General features: G+C 37.1%; 1 protein-coding gene across 9 annotated transcripts in view; it reads right to left on the reverse strand.

Moving 5' to 3' along the window:
- GRID1 (glutamate ionotropic receptor delta type subunit 1) overlaps window positions 1-23,308 on the reverse strand; it is a 534,616-nt gene that overhangs the window by 107,710 nt on the left and 403,598 nt on the right. For 7 of the 9 annotated variants that reach the window (XM_050711998.1, XM_035538088.2, XM_035538100.2 and 4 more), the window contains 3 exons: window positions 17,924-17,977; window positions 4,521-4,574; window positions 4,111-4,284 (listed from right to left, as the gene is read on the reverse strand). In XM_050711998.1, the coding sequence (XP_050567955.1) occupies window positions 4,111-4,284; window positions 4,521-4,574; window positions 17,924-17,977 (282 nt within the window). The remainder of the gene's footprint in view (window positions 1-4,110; window positions 4,285-4,520; window positions 4,575-17,923; window positions 17,978-23,308) is intronic. The other 2 variants (XM_035538109.2, XM_035538094.2) reach the window with 1 other exon arrangement.

A 23,308-nucleotide genomic window follows, 5' to 3' on the forward strand; every position in this document is an offset into this window, starting at 1 on the left:
ATTGCTCCCAGTAGCACTTAACAGTTGTGTGATAACAGCAGTATAAATAGGTCAAATGACAGTCAGGCTGTTTAGTTGGATAAAATTGCAGGATCAGGCCCTTAAGTTTATGAAGCCAAATGCTTCTGAGAAAAAAAAAAAAAAAAAAAAAAAGCCACCTCCATGCATAGTGGTTACATTGCAGCAATTCCTGAAAGAAAGATAGTTCATAAACAAAAATGTAGCTCTAAAGAAACAGCTGCTAAGAGATGCCTACAAAGTTGTCTGATGGTCAAATCTTCAGCGGATGAAGTTTTCACATGGAAAGAAGAGCAGATGTTTCAAGGAATACCCTCTCACACTTCTTAACATCTTCTCTTTGAATATGTCAAAGCAATGCCTGGAATAGTTCTTCAACAGAGAAGTGGAACTCTGAATCCTTTGAGGAATAACTATTATTTTTGTGACACAGTTTGATGGAGTTTTCTTCTTTTCGCTTTTCTAATCTTACTATATATTCAGACCATGCTAAATAACTCCAGATATCCTGCGTCCCTGTAATATGTTTTAATATAGACAGGCTCTCACATAGATTGAATTTATCAACTGTCTAAATAGTAAATAAGGGAAGAAGGAAACTGTAAAGGAAATCACATTTCTAAAGAGAAATATTTCTTTAAAAACCTAACCAGAAAAACATTTTTATCTTATAACTGAACACATCTTGAATGATCTGAAGAAAGAAAAAATATCTTCGTCAAAAATTAAGTCTGTAGACAAGCTTCAAAGCTAATATTTAAAAAGGAAGAGTTTGAAAAGAAGAAATAGATCATGCATTAAAATTCTTAAAATTGAATGTGTAAAACTATTTCTGAAATCATCTAAACAGTTTAATAGTGGTAATCTTGCTAAACACCATTCAAATGCCACATAGGAATACATACTTACAAGGCATATAGGATTAACTGGATTTGACTTTAAATCCCAACATGCCTCAGTATTCTTTCTGCAGATAAGGCGATACTGACAATGCTGATGGCCCAAACCACAGGATACACATCATCAGTGGAAGACAACAAGTGCTACGCTTAATAAAAAGTAGAAGAGATGGACACAGAAAACATATATGAAGAATAAGACAGAGATTAATATAGTCTTGTGAATTCAAATAAAATGACCGAGACAGAAAACCTTATAAATACTTTTCTCCAGTTGAAGCAGCAACTCAGCTGGGCATATTATATGTGCAAGAAATAAGGGTATGAGCAAAATTTTGACAAGTGGGTTGATGGAGTAAGATTGGATTTCCACAGAACATTCAGAACAGATGAGTTTTTGGATGAGCTTGCAGAACAGCCTGATCTTTAAAAGCCTTGTCAGAATGCCAAACTGGGATGATCACCCACTGAAAAACAACTTTCCAGGATATGGTAGTAAAGACACTGAGAACAAAACCATGCCAAAAAGATTTTCATTAATTTAGCCAGAACAAAGTTAATAATCCATGATGTAAATGTTTCTTTCTTTACTAGCTTGTTAAAAAATGCCAAATTCTCCCCTATAAAATCTTACAGCTAGAGGCTGACAGAGATTAGCTTATTCTTCTTCAAAGTCATTAAATAAATAATTAACCAACAATAGCTGGTAAGTAACCTTGACAACAAAGAATTATTAATATGAAATTGCCCAAGGGAGCATGAGCCAGGGATTTCCAAACTGTGGTGTTAATCAAACTACTTCAAAGCAATGCAAGGACTCAGTGCCAGCAGGCGGTCAATGCCTCTGGTGGATTCATGCAGCCTGACACAGAGCTAGGAGCTACTGCAGCCTCTGGTAACAGGTAATTTAGTGATGTACTTCTTTACGGCAAAAGGTCAGAACTATTTTTTAAGCAAGAAAAGGGAAACAGAAGATTGGAAGTACCTGAATTGCAGGACCATTAATAATATGCCAGTCATACTTAGAAATGAATATGAGCTCTATGCCCACAAGGTGTTACATAAGATGTTTTGGCAAAGCCTATGAAAAAATGCAGATATGCTTCAGATATAACAGCATATGACAAAAACATCCTATATTCAACTTGTAGAAACTTAAAAATAACACAGGATTACTGAGTGTGGTTAATCTGAGAGACTGGTAACAGTGAACAGTGCCCTTCATTTTTCTTAGTATTCCTTTTCAGTGTAGCTGGACATGAAAGTTATGGAATCAAGTTCCACAACACTAACTATACACCTGTGCACCTCTGTGCACCTCTTTCTTGTTTCTAAGTTCCTTGAGAAGGAACTAATGGGTAAAGAATAACATTACTGTTCCATTCTCTTAATAACTGTTTCTAAAGTAGTATAATATTTCTGAAGGACAGAAAATCTGAATGCTGAAGATGTTTTGCTTCTCAAAACCCACACTTGTGAAGCAGTAGGAAGGGTATTTAGATTCCTAAAGAGTCCTTTGTCAGTGAACTTCAGTAACAGGGTGTGAGGCTATTCATGCTAGCAAACCAATTACTGGTTTAGCAAATAACTTCCTCAGAGAGGTGTCTGCCAGCCCTTCATATGAGTCTCTGAATTACATTATGCATAAACCAGCATAGACAGAAATACTCAGAATCCTGTCATAATGCAAGATTGTTCCCCAATGAGTGATTTGTTGGTGCAGGATAGATAATTTTTTCAACATGCTGGAAATTGCTTTGATCCTCTGAAACGAGTGGCCTTTGTTCTCATTACAGTATACCTCAAAGTTGCTAACAAAGATCAAAAATGTCTTTCTAATACCAAGATAAGCACAGACTTTCCCTACACAGAAAGAGCAGACCAGTGCTCAGAGAGACAGTGCATGTTATGGGCATTTCCCAAAGTCTGCCCCCCAAACCCACTCTGATCTGAGTCAGGTAGAGGTTCTCTTTAAGGAGGAAATACCCATACCCCTTCCTTGAAGGTTTCAGTTCCTACAGCTAAAACCTTTTTTAGTAGGGCCCGAACAAATACGACACACATCTGCATCCATGTTCCTTAGAAAAACTTCTCCCTACGCATCTCTCTTCCTGGGAATCTCCCTTCCTCTCCTGGTTTCCTGTAAGCCTCACACCTCGCTCTGCAGAAGCTCTTCCAAGCCAGAGAGTGAGTTAACCCCTGGGAAGAGCCCTTTTCCTGACCATGCTGCAGAAGCCCAGACTGCAGACAGCCCCTTCCCCACAGCCTAACCAAGCCCTAAATAGACTCACCCTCACACACAGTACCCATTCTTCCCAACTCACAGGTTTGACCTTTGTATACTCACACCATCTTGGGTTAAGATCAAATTTACAACAAAAAGGCTGTCACCAAGCTTGTACACTCAATCTTACTAAAGTTTTCAGTTTTATCCAGCAGCTTCAAAAGTACTACAGATGAAATTCTTAGCCATAACTAAAGTAAACTAGAAACACAGAGAGTCCTATCAAAAGCCTAAGACCTGATTCAAAATTCTTGCACTATCATTGGAAATAGCTACTAAAACTATGTTTAAGCTGAAATTAATGCGAGAAAAATTTTGATAACTGGGATAAATTACCAAGAAATCTTGACATATTGCCTGCACCAGAGTCAAATCTATTACCAAAATCTGGAACTCAAACTAGCAGTGCCTATTTCACATGCTCAAACAACCATCAGCTGTGAGAGACTTCTGAGACTATTGAAACGGGACAGATTGAACACATCAGCTGGATTCAGTCCATTTAACTAAATATGAAATGCTCCACAGTCTAATATCGATCAAAGTTGTTATCCTCCCAGATTAACTCTTTCACATCAGATGTCTAATAGGCATAAATATGATAAATAGTGATACCACAATACTATAACGGCACAACTTTTTCTTTGTTTCTTTCTTTCTTTTCTTTTTTATATCCAAAACGACCTCTGAGTTAGTGCAACTGCTTTCTAGTATTTAATGGACATAAGATCGTATCTAAGGCACTCGTTTCTGGGAAATAAAGAATTAAGTCAGGAAAAGCTGATCAAAAGTTATATGCACAGATTTGTCTGCATTAATTTTATTCTCCCTCTGAGGTAATTCAGTCACAGAAAACTATCTCATGTCAAATTCCTAAAATGGACTTCTCTGCTGGGCACAGCTACTGACCTGCAGCATTTGAAGATAGCCTTCTTGTGGATCGCACAGCAGTGAAGATATTCGGTGATTGTTCCTCATGCACCTCTGATTGTTGTCTCTTGAGAGCGGGAAAATTTGCCGGATAACTGTCATCCTCCCCAGAGCACTATGTACCAACTCTAATATTTCATTATCGGTGATTTCCTGTGAATGGAGACACAGACTTTTAAAAATATATACCTGCCTAGACATTTTATATTTATCTTTCATTATTTGATAAATGTTTTTAAATGGACAGTGGAAGAAAACAAGTTACAGATGCATGTGTTTTCTAGGACAAATGTTCATATTTTGTGTTTAATAACAGCACTTTTTAAATTAATCATCTGAAACAAAAGAAAACAGCTTAACACAGTACCATCTACTTTGGCAATACTAACATATTGTGGAGGTAGTTCCTCACAGAGAAGCACCAAGATGGTCTCAATAGGTTTCTAAGTAAAAAACAAGAAAAGCCTTCAAACAAAATGTATACAGAAAAAATGTTAGTTTAACAGAATAGAACCTCACTACATACTCAGACCAAAACAACAAATAGAAAACATTACCATCTTTAGAAAACAGGGCCCCTACATCTGAGAATGTTACAAGAAAGTACTTTTCCCATAAAAAGAGTAAATTATGCAGACTAATCCTTATAATAATGACTCAGGGAAGACTTTTGAGGTTATCTACATTATGAAATCAAAAATATGTGAAACTTTATAGTAGGGATTGACACATATATGAATGTGAATTTCTGCATACAGAATAATGTGGGATAAATAGAATCATAGAATACCCTGAGTTGGAAAGGACTCAAAAGGACCATCAAGTCCAACTCCTGGTTCACACAGGACCACCCAGAATCAGACCATACATGTGAGAGCCTTGCCCAAACACTTCTTGAACTCTGACAGGCTTGGTGCAGTGATGGCTTCCCCGCAGAGCCTGTCCCAGTGCCCGACCACCCTCTCGGTGAAGAACCTTTTCCTGATATCCAGCCTGACCTTTCCCTGTCCCAGCTCCATGCCATTCCCTTAGATCCTGTCACTGTCCCCAGAGGGCAGAGCTCAGCGCCCGTCCTTCTGCTCCCCTCGTGAAGGAGCTGCAGGTCGCCATGAGGCCTCCCCTCAGCCTGCTCTGCTCTGTGCTGAACAAACCAAGGGACCTCAGCTGCTCCTCATACGTCTTGCTCTCTAGACCTTTCACCATCTTTGCAGCCCTCATTTTGTATGATCTGTAGTAATTTTTTGTCCACAGAATCATAGAAAGATATGAGGAAACCTCAAGGTCGTGGACAGATCCTGCATCTACTGACTGCCCTTACGTTGCAATTGAAGCCAACTCAACCACATGCATTTATGTATTTTGTATCTAAACAAACCCTCTATTTTTACCTTAGGAACAAATAGTTTGAAAATCATGGTCTTAGCTGATCCTGAAATCATAACAGTGGTACAGCTTGTGATGGCTATTTCCTACCAGGAGCTCACCATGGGAAATGACAGGCGGTTGCACCAGACTGCATTCATTCCCTCAGGCGCACCCTTCTCAGGGAACGGCTTGATATCCGAGCTCCATACCACTGCCACCAGCAGCTTTGCAAGTCACATCAGCCCATCTCAAGCACAGGTTGTCTGCAATCTGCAGATCTGGGCCACCCCGCTGCCAAGGTCACACACGGCCTCTTTCAGAGGGCTGCCAACAATTTGTATTGCTGTACTTGTCCGTTTTGTCACCACAGCCCACACCTTGCAATGTGCTATCAGCAGAAGTGAACTTGACTCTGTACTTTTAACATTCAAGAAAAAATATTTTCTTTTCTTGCCATTTTCTCTGTCAAGCTGTGAGTGAAATGACCATGGGGTTGTTATAATTACTTGTTACGGTCGACTAGTATTGTAACTTTGGCTCAATTTAGTTTTTCTTTGCTGATTTCCCATCATTTTTTAGGAACATGAATTTCTAACTTTGTAGAGGGTGAAATTCATTGTATTAATGACAGATCAACTGGTGCTGAGTGAAAACAGAAATAAATATATTCTAAAAGAAGCCAAAGATTTTGAGTATTAATAGAAAATTCAGGGCTGCACCTGTTGCCTCGCAGGGGGTCACCACAGGAGACCCTTGAGCTCTAGTAGAGTCCTTCAGAGAGCGGCCTTCGATTCTTCTTCTCTGGGGCTGAGGGTGTTAATGCCACAAAAGATGTCTAAGTTTCTGCCACTGCGGTCTGAGGGGGAAACAGGTTTGTGGGATACCCTTAACTTATAACCCTCTAGGTTGCATCCCTTGACTGGCAAACTCAGACTGACTGGAATCAGGAGATATCTTTTGAGAAAAAGACCATGAATCATCCAAAACTTCAGTTCAACTCATGCCACATGTATGGGAGAGCCTAGTCACTGTACGGTCAAAGAAGAAAACAGGTAGGCCTTTCTAGGCCTACCACAGGCTGACTCCAGCCAGGGTGGTGGTACAGCCACGTGGCTGTAGGGGCACCTACAAAACAAAGTGGGGCACCTGGGGTGGCTCCACAAGCAGGACAGTGAGGCTGAGTGCCTCAAATGCGGAGGGGGGCAGGTGACCACCGTCCTTCACCAGAGCGGCCCGGCTGTGCTTCCCTGGCCTAGTGGCGTGGCTGCAGCCCTTTGCCTTGCATGGCGTCGGTAGGCCCCAAGGGCTCATTTCTAGGAAAACCACAGTTCTGGCTTAGAAGCACGTGAAATTTTGAATGTCACATGTAGAAAGGTCACCTGTGTTCTGACTGTGATAAATACAGAGAAAAAAAAAAAAGCCTACAATCCAAGAAAGAAGAAATAAATATATGTGAAGTTGGCTTGTACATTTATATCCATCAGGGTAACAGCATATATTCAATAAATAGTTCTAAGTCACAGAGGAAAAAACATTTCATGCTGATCTTATAATTAAACTCTACTCCTCTAGTTATTTGTTTAAAAGTTACACATTTTCTTTCCTGTTCATCATAGGAAAATTCTCTTCACAACGTGAAACTGATAACTAAGCAATTCATTTAATACCATCCTAGAGCTTTTTTTCCAAACAAATGTACCCCAATTTTCCAATCGTGGTCATGGATCGTTACACATCACAAGACAGCACACTAATTACTTTCTGTACTAGGTGTGAACGCTGCATTCTAAATAGTACTTATGAATTGGTTTGGCCATGCAAGCTCTCCTCACCAAATTCCATATTAAATGCCCACTTTCAGACTTTAGTGAACCCATGATGTTACTACTTCAACAGGGGTAAATCCTTACTTAATACAGATGGTGTCATTTGCTTGGCTCTGGGATGTTTTAAGGAAGAAAAATTGCCCTGCACCTCAAATAGCAATTTGCAGTCAGGCCTGTAAATATTGTATTTCTTGAATGAGGATGGAGAGAGAGCACTTTTCCCAGGAATAAAGGATGTTCTCATATATGTGTCCTTATGCTGTATTTTCCCTTCATTAAGGGAAAGAATTTGGATAGTCCAAATAATTTAGGGAACACTTAAATAGTTTGGTAGGCATACATAAGTGTAAATCTGTAAAATTAGTAGTTCTCACCACCCAACTCAACATTGAAAAGGTATTCCTTTAAACACTATTTTCTGTTAATGTGACATATTAATGGCAAAGTTCACTCTTCAAGAATTTGTAGCATTAATTTATCTATTTGCTAACATACATTGGTCATTTGGGGGAATTCATTTATCTATTTATTTATCTGCACAAAAAGAACTTCAGTTAGTTCTTAATACCTATCCATATTGCTCAGGGGAATATTTAAATCTGCCCTAGTTGTGCCCAACTATCATAACAGAAATTGCAAAATGAGACAATTATGTTTCACATTACAATCTCTATTTTCTTAGAGGTAATGACAGAATAATATAAATTTTAATGACATTAATAATTTAAAGAACAAAAAGAGAATTCCAGAAAGAATATCCCTGAGAAAGCTGGAGGATTAAACTGAATGGCAATGAGGACAAGGATGCTCATGGAGACAAAGCTGCAGATATACACAGAATTTTTGCATTCGGATCAACGCTATTTGTTAGATTATTCTTGCTCCTCTCAATGCATTACATACATCTATAAATGGACGCTTGTTCACTAGTTGAAAATTCAGAAAACATCCTCCACAATAAGCAGTTTTTAAGACATTTTTGACAGCTCACTCTGTAGATAGATTTATTCAACCTTAATATTACTCTGGCTTCCCTGTATCCCACATGAACAGACACATACACACACACATATATATACAGGTTAATACTTTAAGTCATGGACATTTTTCATATCACAGAAAACATTCTAATACAAGTCTGCATGACCACCTGTCCAACTTCTGTCCTCATTGTCCTCCCACACATTTGACATTAGCTCACTTCTTTTCCTTTAACCCAATGCCCCTAAAAATCCCCACAGGATTATAATTTCATTGAATTAGCTTTATTTCTAGTTATAAGGAGTCTTCAGTGGGTGCCCAGAAGTCTGTCTCAGATCATTGTGAGTGCCTATACAGTAAAAGATCCTCTGATTTAAGAAAACATTATTCCATAATAAAAAGTAATTATCTCAGAAAAAAAAAAAGCATGCAAAATGACAGCTATTAAAGCTAGACAAAACATAAATTGCCATTGATTTTAATGTGTATTTCACTGACAAAAGAACTCATAACAACACACTCATCTAACCTTGCTCCTAACTGACTAAGACTGTTTCGATGTAATTCAACAGCAAGAGAATTAGGTCAATTCTGAACCCTACAAATTACTTTGAGCAGGATGCAGGTGCATATGCAGTCAAGTTTCACACACACACACACATCTATATTTCAGGCATATAAGAAAATTATAAATTTTGGGGGAAAAAAATCTGTAGTACCATAGATAGCATTCAAAAGATTTCTGTGGGCAAGTAGTAAATATACATTACTGGAATAAAATTGGAATAAATTTAGACATGTAAATTATTAAGTTTTGCATTGAAATGTGTAATTTGCTAGATCTTAAAAAAAAAATCCAGTTTTCTAGTATTCTAATTCTTTTTTTTTTTTAAACTGTGCATTTTTGTATCATTTTAAAAGATTATGCATATCTTAGAATGCTTGCCCTACTTTCATTTTGAAGTATTGTTAAAAATTCTGCCTTATTCAAACAAAATAAGGCACAGAGAAGCATAAAATATTTATCTTCTTATTATCAGAATAAATACCAGCATCATCACTTGCAGTGACTCTCTAAAAGAAAATTTGGAACTAACTTCCGTATAGACAGAAAGATTGAGTAGAATTCTAGACAGTCCCGGTTCTACCTAAGTAAAAATGAAGCCATAACTATTTGCAGACCCCTGTGGGTCTGACTGTTGGTCACTCAGAGGGCATGACATAGGCGTTTCTAGCCAAAATGAAAAAGATATTCCAAATAAAATTGAAGAACACTGCATTCATAAGGGATTTTTCTTCTGAAGTCAGAAGTTTTCCCAAGATTACTCTACAAGCCCTGCATTAGGAAGACACTGTTCATCACGCATAACCTAACATCTTCCTACATGCTACCCTTCAGGAAAAAAAGAGAGATAAAGTAGCTTGCTAAGACACACTTTATTTGATAATTGCCATGCTATTCTCTGCTCATTTTTCTCAATCTTTGAAAAATATTTTATAGAGATCTCTATATCATTATTTTCCTCTAGAAGAAGTGCCCAGATGATGACTGAGAAGCCATTTGATTCTGAAAGAAAAGGGATGAATAACTGCAGAAATACTAGGCATGTCCTATGTGGTAAAAGGAGAGAGAACTATTGGCAGAAGCAATGGAGCTGCAGGGTAGAAATGGAAAGCAAGAAATACGTCACACCAGGACAGAGACAATGGAACACTTTCTCATCTCTCATATAACAAACTGCCTCTTACAGACAGGGTGGTGAAAATAGACCTATAAAACAGCAGACATGAGAAAATTGAGCAAAAGTCCAGTGAAGCATTAGCAGAAGCACATTTTGAGCGAATGCTCTGGAAGTGGAGGGGGAAAAGCATCAATAAAACAGAAACTTTATCTGTACTTGGTTCTGTCTTATCACCTGGGTTGAGTTTGGGAAAGCTTTATTTAATTGATGGAGCTCTACAATACATGTGCTAGCAGAATAACCAGAATCATTCAGAATGCGTCAACAGCCCAGAAAGGAAGAATAAGGTCAACTGTTGTCTGAACTTTGACTCATATTCAAGTGAATATGGTTACCCAAACTTTTTGGGTAACATTATCTCAACACAGCGCAGAGTTCCCCAAGTCCTTTTAACACTCTAGGTTCCTATGATTTCTTGCCACTGATGAAACCTGTGCTCTTGTTATGTTTTCAAATCATTTTATTACTACTCCTGCAGAAATTACAAGGCATTTTCTTCCTATTTCATTTCTCCCTTCTCATCCTCAACTGCGAGGACTTCTGACAGTAGGAGTGCAGCTCTTCAGCACAGTTGTGACAAATTTATCCAAATACTTTACAGTTGCAATTGATATAGTAGTTTGCCAGTGCTCACTGCCTCCAACTTTTCCATTCCAATGTTCTTCATGGATTGAAAATAGAAAATATACAGAAGCATCTTTTTTTTCTGGATGTTATTTAGACTTTAGTTTTATTTTGGAGTTGAAGCTTACATGAATTTCATTAATCTTCTAACTACTGAATACTTTGCTTTCCTATGGATTTAGAATCTGTAGACTACTTTATTCCTTTAGCCTTATGCTATATATTTCAGATTTTCATCAACAACAAACTGATCACCGATGCTTAAATACTTGTATTTATGGTTAGCACTGTACATAAGCAGCAAAATAAAGATATAAGGCTTTTGAAAAGCCCTAGTTATTAAGCTCAGGTTAGCACAATAAGATGGGTTGGCTTAGAATATGCTAACAATAAAAAAGCATCTTTGATTTTGCAAGAGCAATTACAAATACAACTTACCTCTCTGCTATCCATCTTAAAGTGCTGTAGCATAAGTTGTTTGATTTATTTTTGTTTGTTTTTAAATATGAAAAACAACAGAACATGTTTTTCTTAGTGATAAAGAATTAAGCCGTACTAAGCCTTAGAGTCAAGCTACCCTGCATAGCATTAAACTATATCTTGAATTGTATTGAATCATCCACCTTGTAGTCCCCAGGAACACAGACAAATGTTGGGAACTGTGCTAGTGCATCTACCAGGGCAATCAAAACTATGATTCCTTTCTCCTTTACAAAGCTTAATTCTGGCAACTTTACGGTGGTTCACAGAAAAATGCAATGGAAGAATGCACGATACAGTTTTTGCAAAGTAACAAAGCTTTGCTCTATTAGAAAGAACTCCTCCTTTCTCTAAGTGTCTTGCCATGACAACTACACACATGGGTAGTTAATTGATTATTAGGAGTATTTTTTTTTCCCCACAGTATATACCTTTTATATCGAGTTCCATGTAATTAGTTGATAATTTACACAGTAAGGAACTAATGTCATGAAATTTCGACCAGTTCTTCCCACAATCCCTACAGTTCCAGATGAGAATTTAGAAGTGAATATTGTTTGAATTTCAGCATTTGCTATTCCACGTGGTAGAGGATGTGGTAATTCTAACACTAAAAAATCAGCATAATAATAGGTTATTTTGTGTTAGTAACAAAGGCCCCTTTGCATCTGATCTGATGAGGGCTAATCTGGACCAACAACAATCAGTTCAATGGAAAAGCAACAAATGAAAACTGTAGTCAAGTACAAGCTCTAACCTTTGGCTTTCTGACTTATTTTTTTATACCTTACAATTAAATTTATTTTTATAGCACTGACGGTGTCACCAATTCATTACTATGTATATTTCTATCAAAAGTATGTGCAATCACAATATACATTTCGAATAACTGATATCTAGAAATACAATGGTAGATTCATCCCTGGCTAAGTCAAATCTCTGGAGCTACCCCAAAGGTGGATTTGGCTAACAAAAAGTAATCAAACAATCACTCTGGCTTGCTCAATAGCAGGCTTGAGATAAAGTTTCTTGCTGATTGAAAAATGAACATGAGACACAATTCCCATAAATTTCATGTCTGTCAGCAAAGTTATCAAATAAATTATTTGATCAGAAGCATATACAGTGACTATTTGTATAAACTGTCGTTGTCATACACATATTAAAAAAAGGTATGTCAAATAACCTAGAACAGAAGGTGCAGATCTGAAAAGTAATACCCAGTGGTGTTCACACACTTGTCTTTGTCTTTCCAAACTGAGATCTGAAAATATTTAGCACACTAAGATAACGTGAGTAGGATGCTGAAAACTGAAGAAGAACAACAACAAAAATAGAACAAGGTATGAAGATAGAGATGATGACACGGAAGAAGGTAATGGAGGAAGTTTCTCCTATTCATTACGACGTTTAGATTATAAATCATTTCCCAATACCCTATCTAATTTTTACTGCTGAAGATTAAATTGCATTTCCCTTATCTTTGCAGAATGAACATGTGATCACATTCTTCTTTTAATTATCTGTTCTGCTGCTATACATTTGTTTCATCTCCTGAGTTTCACAGGAAAAAAAATAATTCTTTCAGCCTTTCCTCATGGGTCATATTTTACCAAGCTCTCATCATGCTAGGTGTTCTCTCTGGATTTTCAAAATTGTTCTGCATCCTCTTGTTTTGTTTTAAAGTGTCTTGCCCAGAACTTGCAATATGGTTCCAACAAGTCCACACTGATGTCAAGCAGAGCAAAATAATTGCCTCCCTTATCTTACAAAGGATTTTTCCAGTAATATATCTACGAACTAGATTTGATTGTTTTGCAAGACCACAACAGTATTGATTCATATTCTGTTTATTAACTATGATGATTCCACGTTGCTCCTGCAGCAGGCGTTTACTAGCTATTTTGTAGCCACAGCCAATGTACTCAGGACAATATTGGATTTCATCTGGTGGACTGCCTCAGATTTATCTAAATAAATTGGTACTACTAAAACATGTGTTGTTTTTTGTTTGTTTGTTTGTTTTTTAGCAGACTGGTTACAATTAATACTTTCCATAAAGCCAGAATCAAGTATGTCAATAAAAACATTAAAGTCTCACTTGCTTTTTTCCCTAGTAATCACATTACACTTTACCTTCTACTACATACAACCTTTTCTTGTTGCTTTTTTTGACCCCTGGTATTTTTTTTGCTCCTCAATCTGATTTTGCTCCTCAATCTGATTTTGTAATCATTTTGTTTATTATGCCTTTACATTCCTCCTCAGTTATCCACCTTTCTCCCCACTCTTTTTTGTAGAATACCTCTTTGATTTCAAGATCTGTAAAAATATCCTTACTGAACCAAAATATCTTATTATGTCTTCTCTTCACAGAACTCCATAGTTCTTCTGACATCCCATACTCATCATATTATCTTTCTAAAAGCCCTAGTACTTCCCTAAATTTGTCAAGTGGAAGAACCTCTTAGCTGAAGTCCATTATCCCTATTCTCGGTAGCCTTAATGAAATCTGAACTGACTGTTGTCCTTAACTTTTTAAATATGAAGGGATAACACTGTCAATCACAAGAAACTGTGAAGTCTTGTCTGTGCTCCAGCATTACTTTTTCAGCTACCTGGGAAATTAAAATCCACCATTATTACTATTTCTAATCCCTTGGACATTTCTGTCAGAGATGCACAGAAGTCATCTCCAGTATCTGTTTGTATTTCCGCACAGGTATTCAACAAGCCTGACTCCCACTGCTCCTTTGCTTCAGAGCAAGTATGTGTGGTTAGGACACGCAACACTACACATCCTCTCTTCACACCTACCTGTCCTTCAGGAAAAGTTCTCTCCAATCTCAACTAGTAATGTTGTGCTCTGTCCTGTCATGTCTAATACGTTTCAAGGAAAATTTTGAACAGTGATGAAAAAGATGAAAGAAAGGATCTGATAATGGCAAAACAACCCATTTGAGTGAACAGTTACATTCAGTAGCCACTTCATTTCCATGAAGAATGGTTGATTTTTTTGTGTATTTAACTGGTTTATACATAGAAATAATGAACTCATATATATATATGAATGAATAAACCTGGAATTAGAAATAGATATATTGATATAAAGAAATAAAACGCTGTGTTTAATTTATATATATATATATATATATATATATATATGTATTTGTCCAAAGTTCAGTTTTGCAGAACAATTTCCTTCATCTTCTCTCTCCCCCTTGGAACAGAGAAAAATTCTAAACCATGAAACGTATGACAGAATGGGAAACATGGTTTCTAGTGGTATTTATACCCGCAGACCTTCTACCGCTGCTAACAAAAAAAGCAGATGCAGACTCCTAGAGAATTGTTTCTTGTACAACCACATACAAATTCAGTTTAAAGTACTGCTGCTGTGCTTCTCCCACAGACATATGCCCTGGGCAGTGCACAGCATCTTCTCTAAACATGCAAAAAAAAGAGAAGGGGAGAACAAAAAATGTCAGAAGTTACCAGAAGAGATGCTTGATATCAGGCACCAAAGAGAAAGAAATGTAACAGAAAAAAAATAAAATAGAAAATGAAAACAAGAAAAAAGACAGGGGAAAAAAAAAAGTAGTGGGGGAAGGTAGCGTTGTGGAGCACTTAGAAATGTCCCGCATCATGCCACAAGAAGAAACAACACACATCTATCAAAGCCAGTAGGTCACTTCACCAACACATCAAGGCATAAACAGCACAGAGAACACAGAAACAGCAGAACACTAGATATGTTCAAAAAGATTTTCCTTAGAGTCAAAATTGCTGGCTATTGGCAACTCCCAATAAGCATGGACTAGTCATTGCTCTCAAGAGTTGTTTGCCTTTCCGAGAATGTTTTAAAAATCACATATATTTTGGCTTCTGAAAAGCTACTTGGCATGATTAACCCAGAATTCACATACGGCCACTACGTAAATGAATGCAAGGAATCATTCAGTATTTCTAGTTAAATAAAAGTGAAGAGGAAGAAAAAAAAAAATCTAAAATAGGGAGGGTGATTAGAAATACATTTCTTTTTTCCCCTTGTATCTTCACTACTTTCAATAGATCTGCAAGTTTGAAATATAAAATGTCTGAAATGAGAAAAGTAGACATGCTTTACAAAAGTTTATTTTTAAAACAGTACGGTTGTTATGACATATTGGAAGATGAGGAGAAAGGCAAATAATGACTTCAAAGAGGACATAGGAGAGCATGATGTTCCCTGAAAAGACCTGTCTCTATGTATTCTCCTATCCAGAAAAATTTGCCAAGAAATGTTTCAGCCTTCCAATCCTTTTTCCAAAGATGACTGAGTTGTTTTGCACCACCAGTAGCATCCAAACTGAATGGATACCTCAGCAGAGACTCAGGTTACTAGATACTAACAAACGCAGGCTCTTGACAGCAGAGCACTGCAATTTGAATACAACTCTAATAGTCCACATTTGTTCATTTGCAGTGTAATAAGCTTACAAGACATACAGTTTTAAGTTAGCTTGGTAATGTTGCTTATATAAAAAAATTAAAGTGATAAAATAAGTTGAAACTCTGAAATTTAACTCCTGTTCTGGCATATGGGACAGAGATTTGGTTATCAGTGCAGAGACACTAAAGTATGATTAACTCAAGTAAGATTTAATAATACAATTCTTGTAGAAATAACACTGTACTAAAAAGCTGTTCTTACTATAGCCAAATAAGTCTGAATTTCAGGTTTTCATGGTCTTGATGAGAGGTGGGAGACAGAGCAGATAGTGAGAGGGTGTTCAAGATCAGTATTCATCACATGTATTTGGCATTATTTTACAGAATGCACTACACCTGGCAGGCTAGGGATGGAACTGCATCAAAAGAGCTGATTTGGCTGTTGGGAATTAAAGTCAATTCCATTCTGCAAATCACAGTGCCTAACCACACCCAGTCAAGGAATAGCATATTTTCCATCAAGTAACCATGCAGTCCTCATTGATACTAGCTGGAAACGTTTGTGGACAACATACTCAGTTTGACTTCTTGTTAGCGTAGGGAAATGCACGCTATTAAATAAAAAGCAAGCCCTAAGGAATCCAACCTTTTACAGATACACCCCTGTGGATGTGTAAAGTGTTTTATTTTCACAATAGCTCTAAGCATACAAAGACCTAAAACAAGCAAACAAACAAAAAACAACAGGGGGAAGGGTAATCTAAATTTCCTTCTCTTTTAGTGGAGATTTATTTTCTCTGGGTTCAGGAAGCTGAAAAAGTTTATGCATTTACTTGAACTTAATTGCATGTTGACATATTTATAAGTATGCGTATTAATAAGTGTCAATACATTTCATTTATATTGCATGTTGTGCCTGTAATAGTAAGTTCCCTATACTTTGTTGGGTTGCATGGAAATTGAGCTCTTTTTCTTGTGAAAAATTAATTTGTACTTTAGATTTGAATTTTGCCTCCCCATCCAGTCTGTAGCCATAACAGAGAAAAATTAAAGTTCTCAAAATAAGAGCAGACACCTTTTGTGTCTGTGTGCCTATGTATGTATGCACGTTTGTGCATGAGTGCTGTAGGTTTTTATTTGTGATGTTACACATTCAGGCTTCATGAAGTGAGTTTTAACATCAAAACAATAACAGCAGCAATAACAAATTCACAAACACTCCCTCCCAATAAATGTTTAAGGAAATATGCACTATGTTATCTTTATGCGGATATAAACATTGACTATCTGGGCATCTTGCTGATATTTTGTAATGGGCCATTACTGCAGCTGACAAATCAGGAGGTACATAAATGTAACAAGGCCTAGAAAAAATTTGTAAAGCCTTTACAAACAGAGATTTCAGTCTCTCCCCACCCCACCCCCTTAATTACGGAGCTTTTCTAATGCCACACAGTGCAATTTACAGTTACTATTAAAAGTAATCTATCCTAAATTATTAGCTAGGTGCAAAGAAAGGAATGAGAAATTAACAAAGGAATTGGTTATTAAATTGGAGATTATGCATTTAAATTATAAAACTAAAGCAGTGAATACAGCTCTTTTAAAATTAGATATTATGCTATCCTTTAATGAATCAATATTAAAAACAAAAGTATATAAAATTGTGCCATTTATCTTGAACAATCAGTGATTTATAAATGATTATACACGGCACAACATTTCAAGCTTTCCACAGCTTTTTAAATATGAGTTTGCATTGATTCCCATTAGGGCATCATGGTACTAAGGTAAAATAAATCACCATAGTAGCAGGACAGGATACCGTTTGCTGCAAAGAGGAAATCTCACATTTTAAATCCATGCTATCCTGGATGTTAGCCAAAACACCAACACAATTCTGCACTAGAGAAAACCTGCATATTATGTAAATGCGTATTCTTAACAAGCTAAACTTGCAACTCTTTCGTTTCATGGTATGTGAGTACAGGCTTTCATAGCAGTGAAGGGTGAGATTCTGGCAGATACTTATGTATTTATTTGAGATTTATTTTGAGATATTCTCTGCTTAGAAAATAGACATCAGGGTGAGGTCAACATGAAGTTAAAATAGTCTCACAGATGCTACAATGTATATTGGAAGCTTTATTTTTACCTTTGGTATTCAACCTACACCAACTCAGTTGAGACAGCCAAGCTACAGCACCAAAGTTTACCTTTTGTACCATTCAAAAAGCAAAAATGGTAAAAGGGTATACTCAGTTTGGTGTATTAAAACACATGAAACAGAAGATGGTGACAAATGAATGCAACAAGCTATGTTGTCTCTTTTGACTTTCTTACCTCATTTACATAGACCCAGTGACTATCCTTTGATGCAAGGTTGGTTTCCACAGCCTACGAAAATAAAAAGAAATATAATAAAAATAAATAAAACATGTGAAACATATTCCAGAGAGAATTTACATTAAAGGTACTGTAACAGCTCATTTTGATTGCTTTCATTGCCATTGGCATTGTTTCAGTACAGTTTTTTCCATCTCTTTCACTGCTACTTGATCAAAAGGTACCTTATTGGTGGCAGTCACATTTCTCTGACTTCTGTATCTAAACCAAAGTACTGTGTATCATGAAGATATTCTGTAGATGTACCAGGAAGGCCTATTGCAGCAGTGTGGTACATCGATATGATAAGAGGTCCTGTGATGAACAACTGTGGTACATATGTGATACATGAGTTTTAGCTTCCTTATAACATTTATAATGGATCCTGGTAGACTGGTTTTCTTTTCAACATGCCTCCCAAAATATATTGCCTCTGCCTTATTACAACTCTGACAGATTAACTGTTAGTTAACCTAGTTAGTTAAAAACACTACTCTGAGACACTCAAGAGAAGCTCATATGAGTCAGCCTCTCTTCAGATTTACATAAGACTCAAGAGAAAGTTATAATTTGCATGGATACTTTTTCTGGTTTCCTGGTATGGACTTGGATAATCGTTACATATAAATTAAAACAGCCCACCTCATCAGACAACATACTTACCAGTACACAGATAACCCTCATGGTTCACCAGGAAGGTAAAACTGGAAAAGACCCCTAGCACAATAAGCACTACTGGTAATGAGGACCTCAGTGGAAGGACTGGGCGATATACATGGAAGTTTCTAATTTGTTTCTAATGTCTAACAGAGAAAATCTCACCTTGAGTTATTCTGCAGTCTAATAAAGCTATACCAAGCATCAAGAGGTGTACACTACAGTGATAATGATACTGCTAATGTCCTGCTTAACACATAGTTAAACAACTATTGCGGATTCATCTCACCTAATAAAACCAGACAGTCCCAGTGTACACATGTATTTCAGGAGGCAGTTCATTACACAAAGCCAGTTTTTCACGTCACTGCCTTTCTTCTTCTGTGACAATAGGACCCCATTTATCGGGCAAATATTCTTACAGCCATGTTATAAATGGCCCTATGAATCACTGAAATGAACCTAGTTAAAAACAAACACAAATGACCAAAATCCTTCCAGTTACCGTTTTTTAACCTGGATAATTTCCCTGTTCACTGTGTGTGGCCTCAAAAACAACTTCACTGATATAGAGAGGCTCCGCAGACTGCGGCACTGGGCTGGGAAGGAACATCATCAACCGCCGTCCTCTCCAGAATACATTTGCATAATAAGACTCTTGGATACTTAGCATCAGATGGGATGAATCACCTTCTCTCATGACAATGACTACAGATGACTGGCTCAGAATAAACGCCCACAACTTACAAGGCTTAAGTGCAATGACAAGATATTCATCCTTAATATGGGCAAAGGGAGTACTGTTACCTGATCCTAGCAAGAAAACAAAACAAAAACTGGCTGCGTAGCCAACAACAGTTTTAACGTCACTCTTCATTTATACTCCGTTAAGAAATACCTGTATATTACTTGCCTAAGTGATGTTTTGTTGTTGTTGTTGTTTTTAATTTTACTCACTTGTTCAGACTACACTAACCAGAGTGAAAATTGTGGGCGATACACATACCTCAATCTATTTCTCATCTCCACAAGGTGATATACTCTTTTAGAGAGACAAAAATCCCAAAAAAGAAACCGAAAAGAAGTCAAGGAGAAAAATCATCACAGACAGAATGCAGTATTTCTCATCATCATCGTAAACAGCATTATGGCAAATGCAACTCTCCCTGGTGTCAAAGTAGATGTGAACCACTAAAGATGACACCTCTGACAAGATAATCCTCCTCTCAGCATGCAGTGAAAAATTGTCTCCCTTGGTTAAATGTCTACCTTGTGTTTCTTTTAAACTGTCTGGAAAATTAAGCTGACCACCTAATTGAGAGACTGCAGCTACTAGGAAAGTGAATAGTAATGAAAACTTGCAGATTTTTTTTCCTATTCCCTGTCTAACACACTCTTCAGACAAAGCCAAAATAGCCAGGTGTTGTAACATATAGAGGAAAAGCAAAGCGCTGCCAACATTAGCAAAGCAGAACTAAATAATGCTCAGGTGCAGAGTTATTGCATTGGCTACATTTTGTGATTTATCTGCAACAGCGAGCAATTTGTACGAATAAACGTTATGTCTGGGATGCTGAAAAAGCCCAGGAATTTCAAATGAATTATTCTAACTCATTCTTCTGGGTTCACATATCTGGGTCAAGGTCTTTAAAACAAGGTGCCTAAATTTAGGATGCTGAAAGTTTAATCATCAGAATGCTAGACCATTCAGCACCTCCTACAGAAGTCAATGCCTCTGCACTCAAGAAGCCTGAAATGTATTTAGAAACATAACGATAGGTAGGCAAGTTTAAATGTCTATGAATATCTTTTGTTTAGAACTGCACCACGTAGCATGAAGCATTATTCTAAACCCAGGCATTCTGAGAGGAGGAAGAAACTTGTGTTTCCATTTTTTGCTTCAGACTTTCAACCATACTTACTGACTTGTTACCCTAAAGAACCCTAAAATATCCTAAAAGGAACTGCTGAAAGAGATTTCTTGGAGATTTCAACCTTTCGATAACACCAGTGCATCAGAGGTGTATTGCCAGAGGCCCAAGGAAATTAAACAGTGTGAAGAGCAAGGTCCTGGAGACCTGGGATATCGTAAACAAATTCCTTCAGAATTCTCAGAAAATAAATAAATAAATGTTTGCAATTTATATAGCTTCTTGTTCATTAAAGAATAAAAAGTATCAGCACTTGGGAGATTATGGTCACCCATTTTTTATTATTTTTTTTAATTATTCAAGCTGTTCAAGATCTTAATGTTTAAGCTTGTAACTCCAGCCATTCAAAAAAAAAAAAAAAAGTCTACAAAACATCCTGAAAGATCTTTTACAGCCTGTTTCATAAATGCATCCTTTATTAAAGAAAGCAGGCTAGAAATCTCTGTGATCACCGCAGCCAAGGAAAAGCTCTGCAATACACTGGAGCAGAATTCACACACTAAAATGAATTTTTGGTGAAAAAAATATGTACAAAATATCCTATTTTTTTTTTAATATCCTCTGTATGCATAGAGAGTCTATCTGACACTTTGAGAGTAATGCCTCACAACATTTCTATCAAATAGAAAATCTGCTATTGAGATGAACAGCACACTGGAAATTAAAGAGTATCCATCTTTCCTTTCTTTTTACCTTAGCATAGCAAATAGTTTCCACAAATTTGCAAAAAAGAGGTGCTGTGAGACCGCATCCCCTTCTTCCTCTCCAATTACATTTCAACAACTGGACATTAAAATACAAAACCCCAAACCAAAGAATTAAAACTCAGTCAATGGATCACTATTCATGACAACCTATAAATGATATTAGCAGAACCAGGCCAGACTGGGACAAAGAGAAGGAGAGCAGTGAATGTTGAAAACTGTGTTTATAATTTCTCAGTAGAGAGCACTTGCAATAGAAATGAAATAGGGGGGACACTGAAAATCAAAATATGAGCATTAAGATTTCAGATCCTATATCAACAATGATAAAAGAAAAGAATGAAATATTTCATGAAAAACGATCAGATATTTTCATGTAGATGGTTTTGTTTACTTTTAAATGTATAACAGAATAATTTACTGCCAATAATCCATGACAACATTATTTTATTGGAATCCTGTGGAGAACAAACATTTATGTTGCTGTTCTGAGTAACTAACTCTGCTCATTATTTTACCTAATGGCAGCTGCAGATTTAAAGGGAGAAGTTAGGAAGGTAAGCAACAAACACCACTATGTTCACAAACAAAGCAATTCTGCAGAAAACAAACAAGCCAACCAGAAGCAGTCCCTTCCTGCCCTTTTCCAAAAATCTGAAACTAAAAACATTTCCAAGCATATAATGACTGGGTAGTAGAGGGAAGGCTATTTTCTACAGTACCTGGATGCTTTGCAAGGGACAGCACCTCAGCATTAACAGTAAAAAACTGGCTGCATAGAAGGGCATGTAGGGATGAGCAGCCAGACACAACTTAGAGGGCGAGATGCTGATGAGCGTCCCAACAGAGACGGGCAAACGGTGTTCCAGGGACAGCAGCGTGTGCTGAGGAGTTTAGGTTCCCATGGATCTGTGATATAGTTAACCCTACTGTCTCCTTACTGCGTGCCGAGGGGGAATAGGTAGTAGGAATATCTGGAAGCCCTGTAACCAGCCCCAGGATCCAAGACGGAAGTGTCTTACAGATGGAAAACACAGATGGTCCTGTTGTGTCTACAGTTTTGGAAACAAGGGCTGCCACCCTGAAATACGTTATACAAAAGAAGAACCAGCGTGTTTTGCTAGGAGGGATATCAAAATAGTAAAGGATATTACTTGTACATTTTTTCCACTTTAATGGTGGGAAAATAAAGAGCATCACAGCTTTCCAGAAAAATAAAATAAAATTAAAAAAAAAAAAGAATTAGAAGGTGAACTGGTGAGTTCACGGTTACAAAATCACTTGGAAAGTGTCCGTCCTAAGAGATACTGAAAGAAAAAAAGCGGAGTTGTTGCCAACCACTGAGTAATGGCAGCTGACAGCAGAGAGCAGATACACCTGCAACACTGCGAGTAATCCTGTGGGCACCGACAGCTACACCCGGCCACCTCGAGAAGGCAGCCCCGGGACCCAGACCCTGCCACACAGCTCCTCCTGTGCAGTTGTCTTCCAGCTTCCAACCCCACTGAGAACCAGCTTCATCGCTGGCAAATATCACAAATATCACAAAGTACTGGTTCATCTGAGGGCCTTTGTCAACTTTTCCTTCCTCATATTTCTAATGCAGCCAGCATTAGACAGAAACTTTTTTTTTTTTAATAACATATTTATTACTCACAATGAAAGGATAAGTAAAGAAGGGCTTGTGAAAGTAATCACATCTAATTCTCAGCTCTTTGCAAATGTGTTAAAAGATATTCTCAACCCTTACAATTCATTACTTGCTCATTTTACATTTGCCACTGAACAGGTTTCCAGAAAAAAAAAAAATGGTTTCTAGCTCCTATTGTCCAAAACAAGGTTAAACCAGTGACCTGCTTCTAAAAGCAACTTTTTTTTTCCCTTCATATCCTTTGAGAAAGGATTTAACTAGTCTTTTTTTTATTCTTTGTCTCATATTCCAAAAACAAAATCAATATTATCTTTATGCAATTTTCCAAGTCTGAGCCAAACGTAGCTCCAGCTGCAGACTTTCATTAGCAGGAGATGGATTTGTATTTTAAAAATGTCTC

This window comes from Cygnus atratus, chromosome 7 (assembly GCF_013377495.2).
Source record: "Cygnus atratus isolate AKBS03 ecotype Queensland, Australia chromosome 7, CAtr_DNAZoo_HiC_assembly, whole genome shotgun sequence".
Lineage (NCBI taxonomy): Eukaryota > Metazoa > Chordata > Aves > Anseriformes > Anatidae > Cygnus > Cygnus atratus.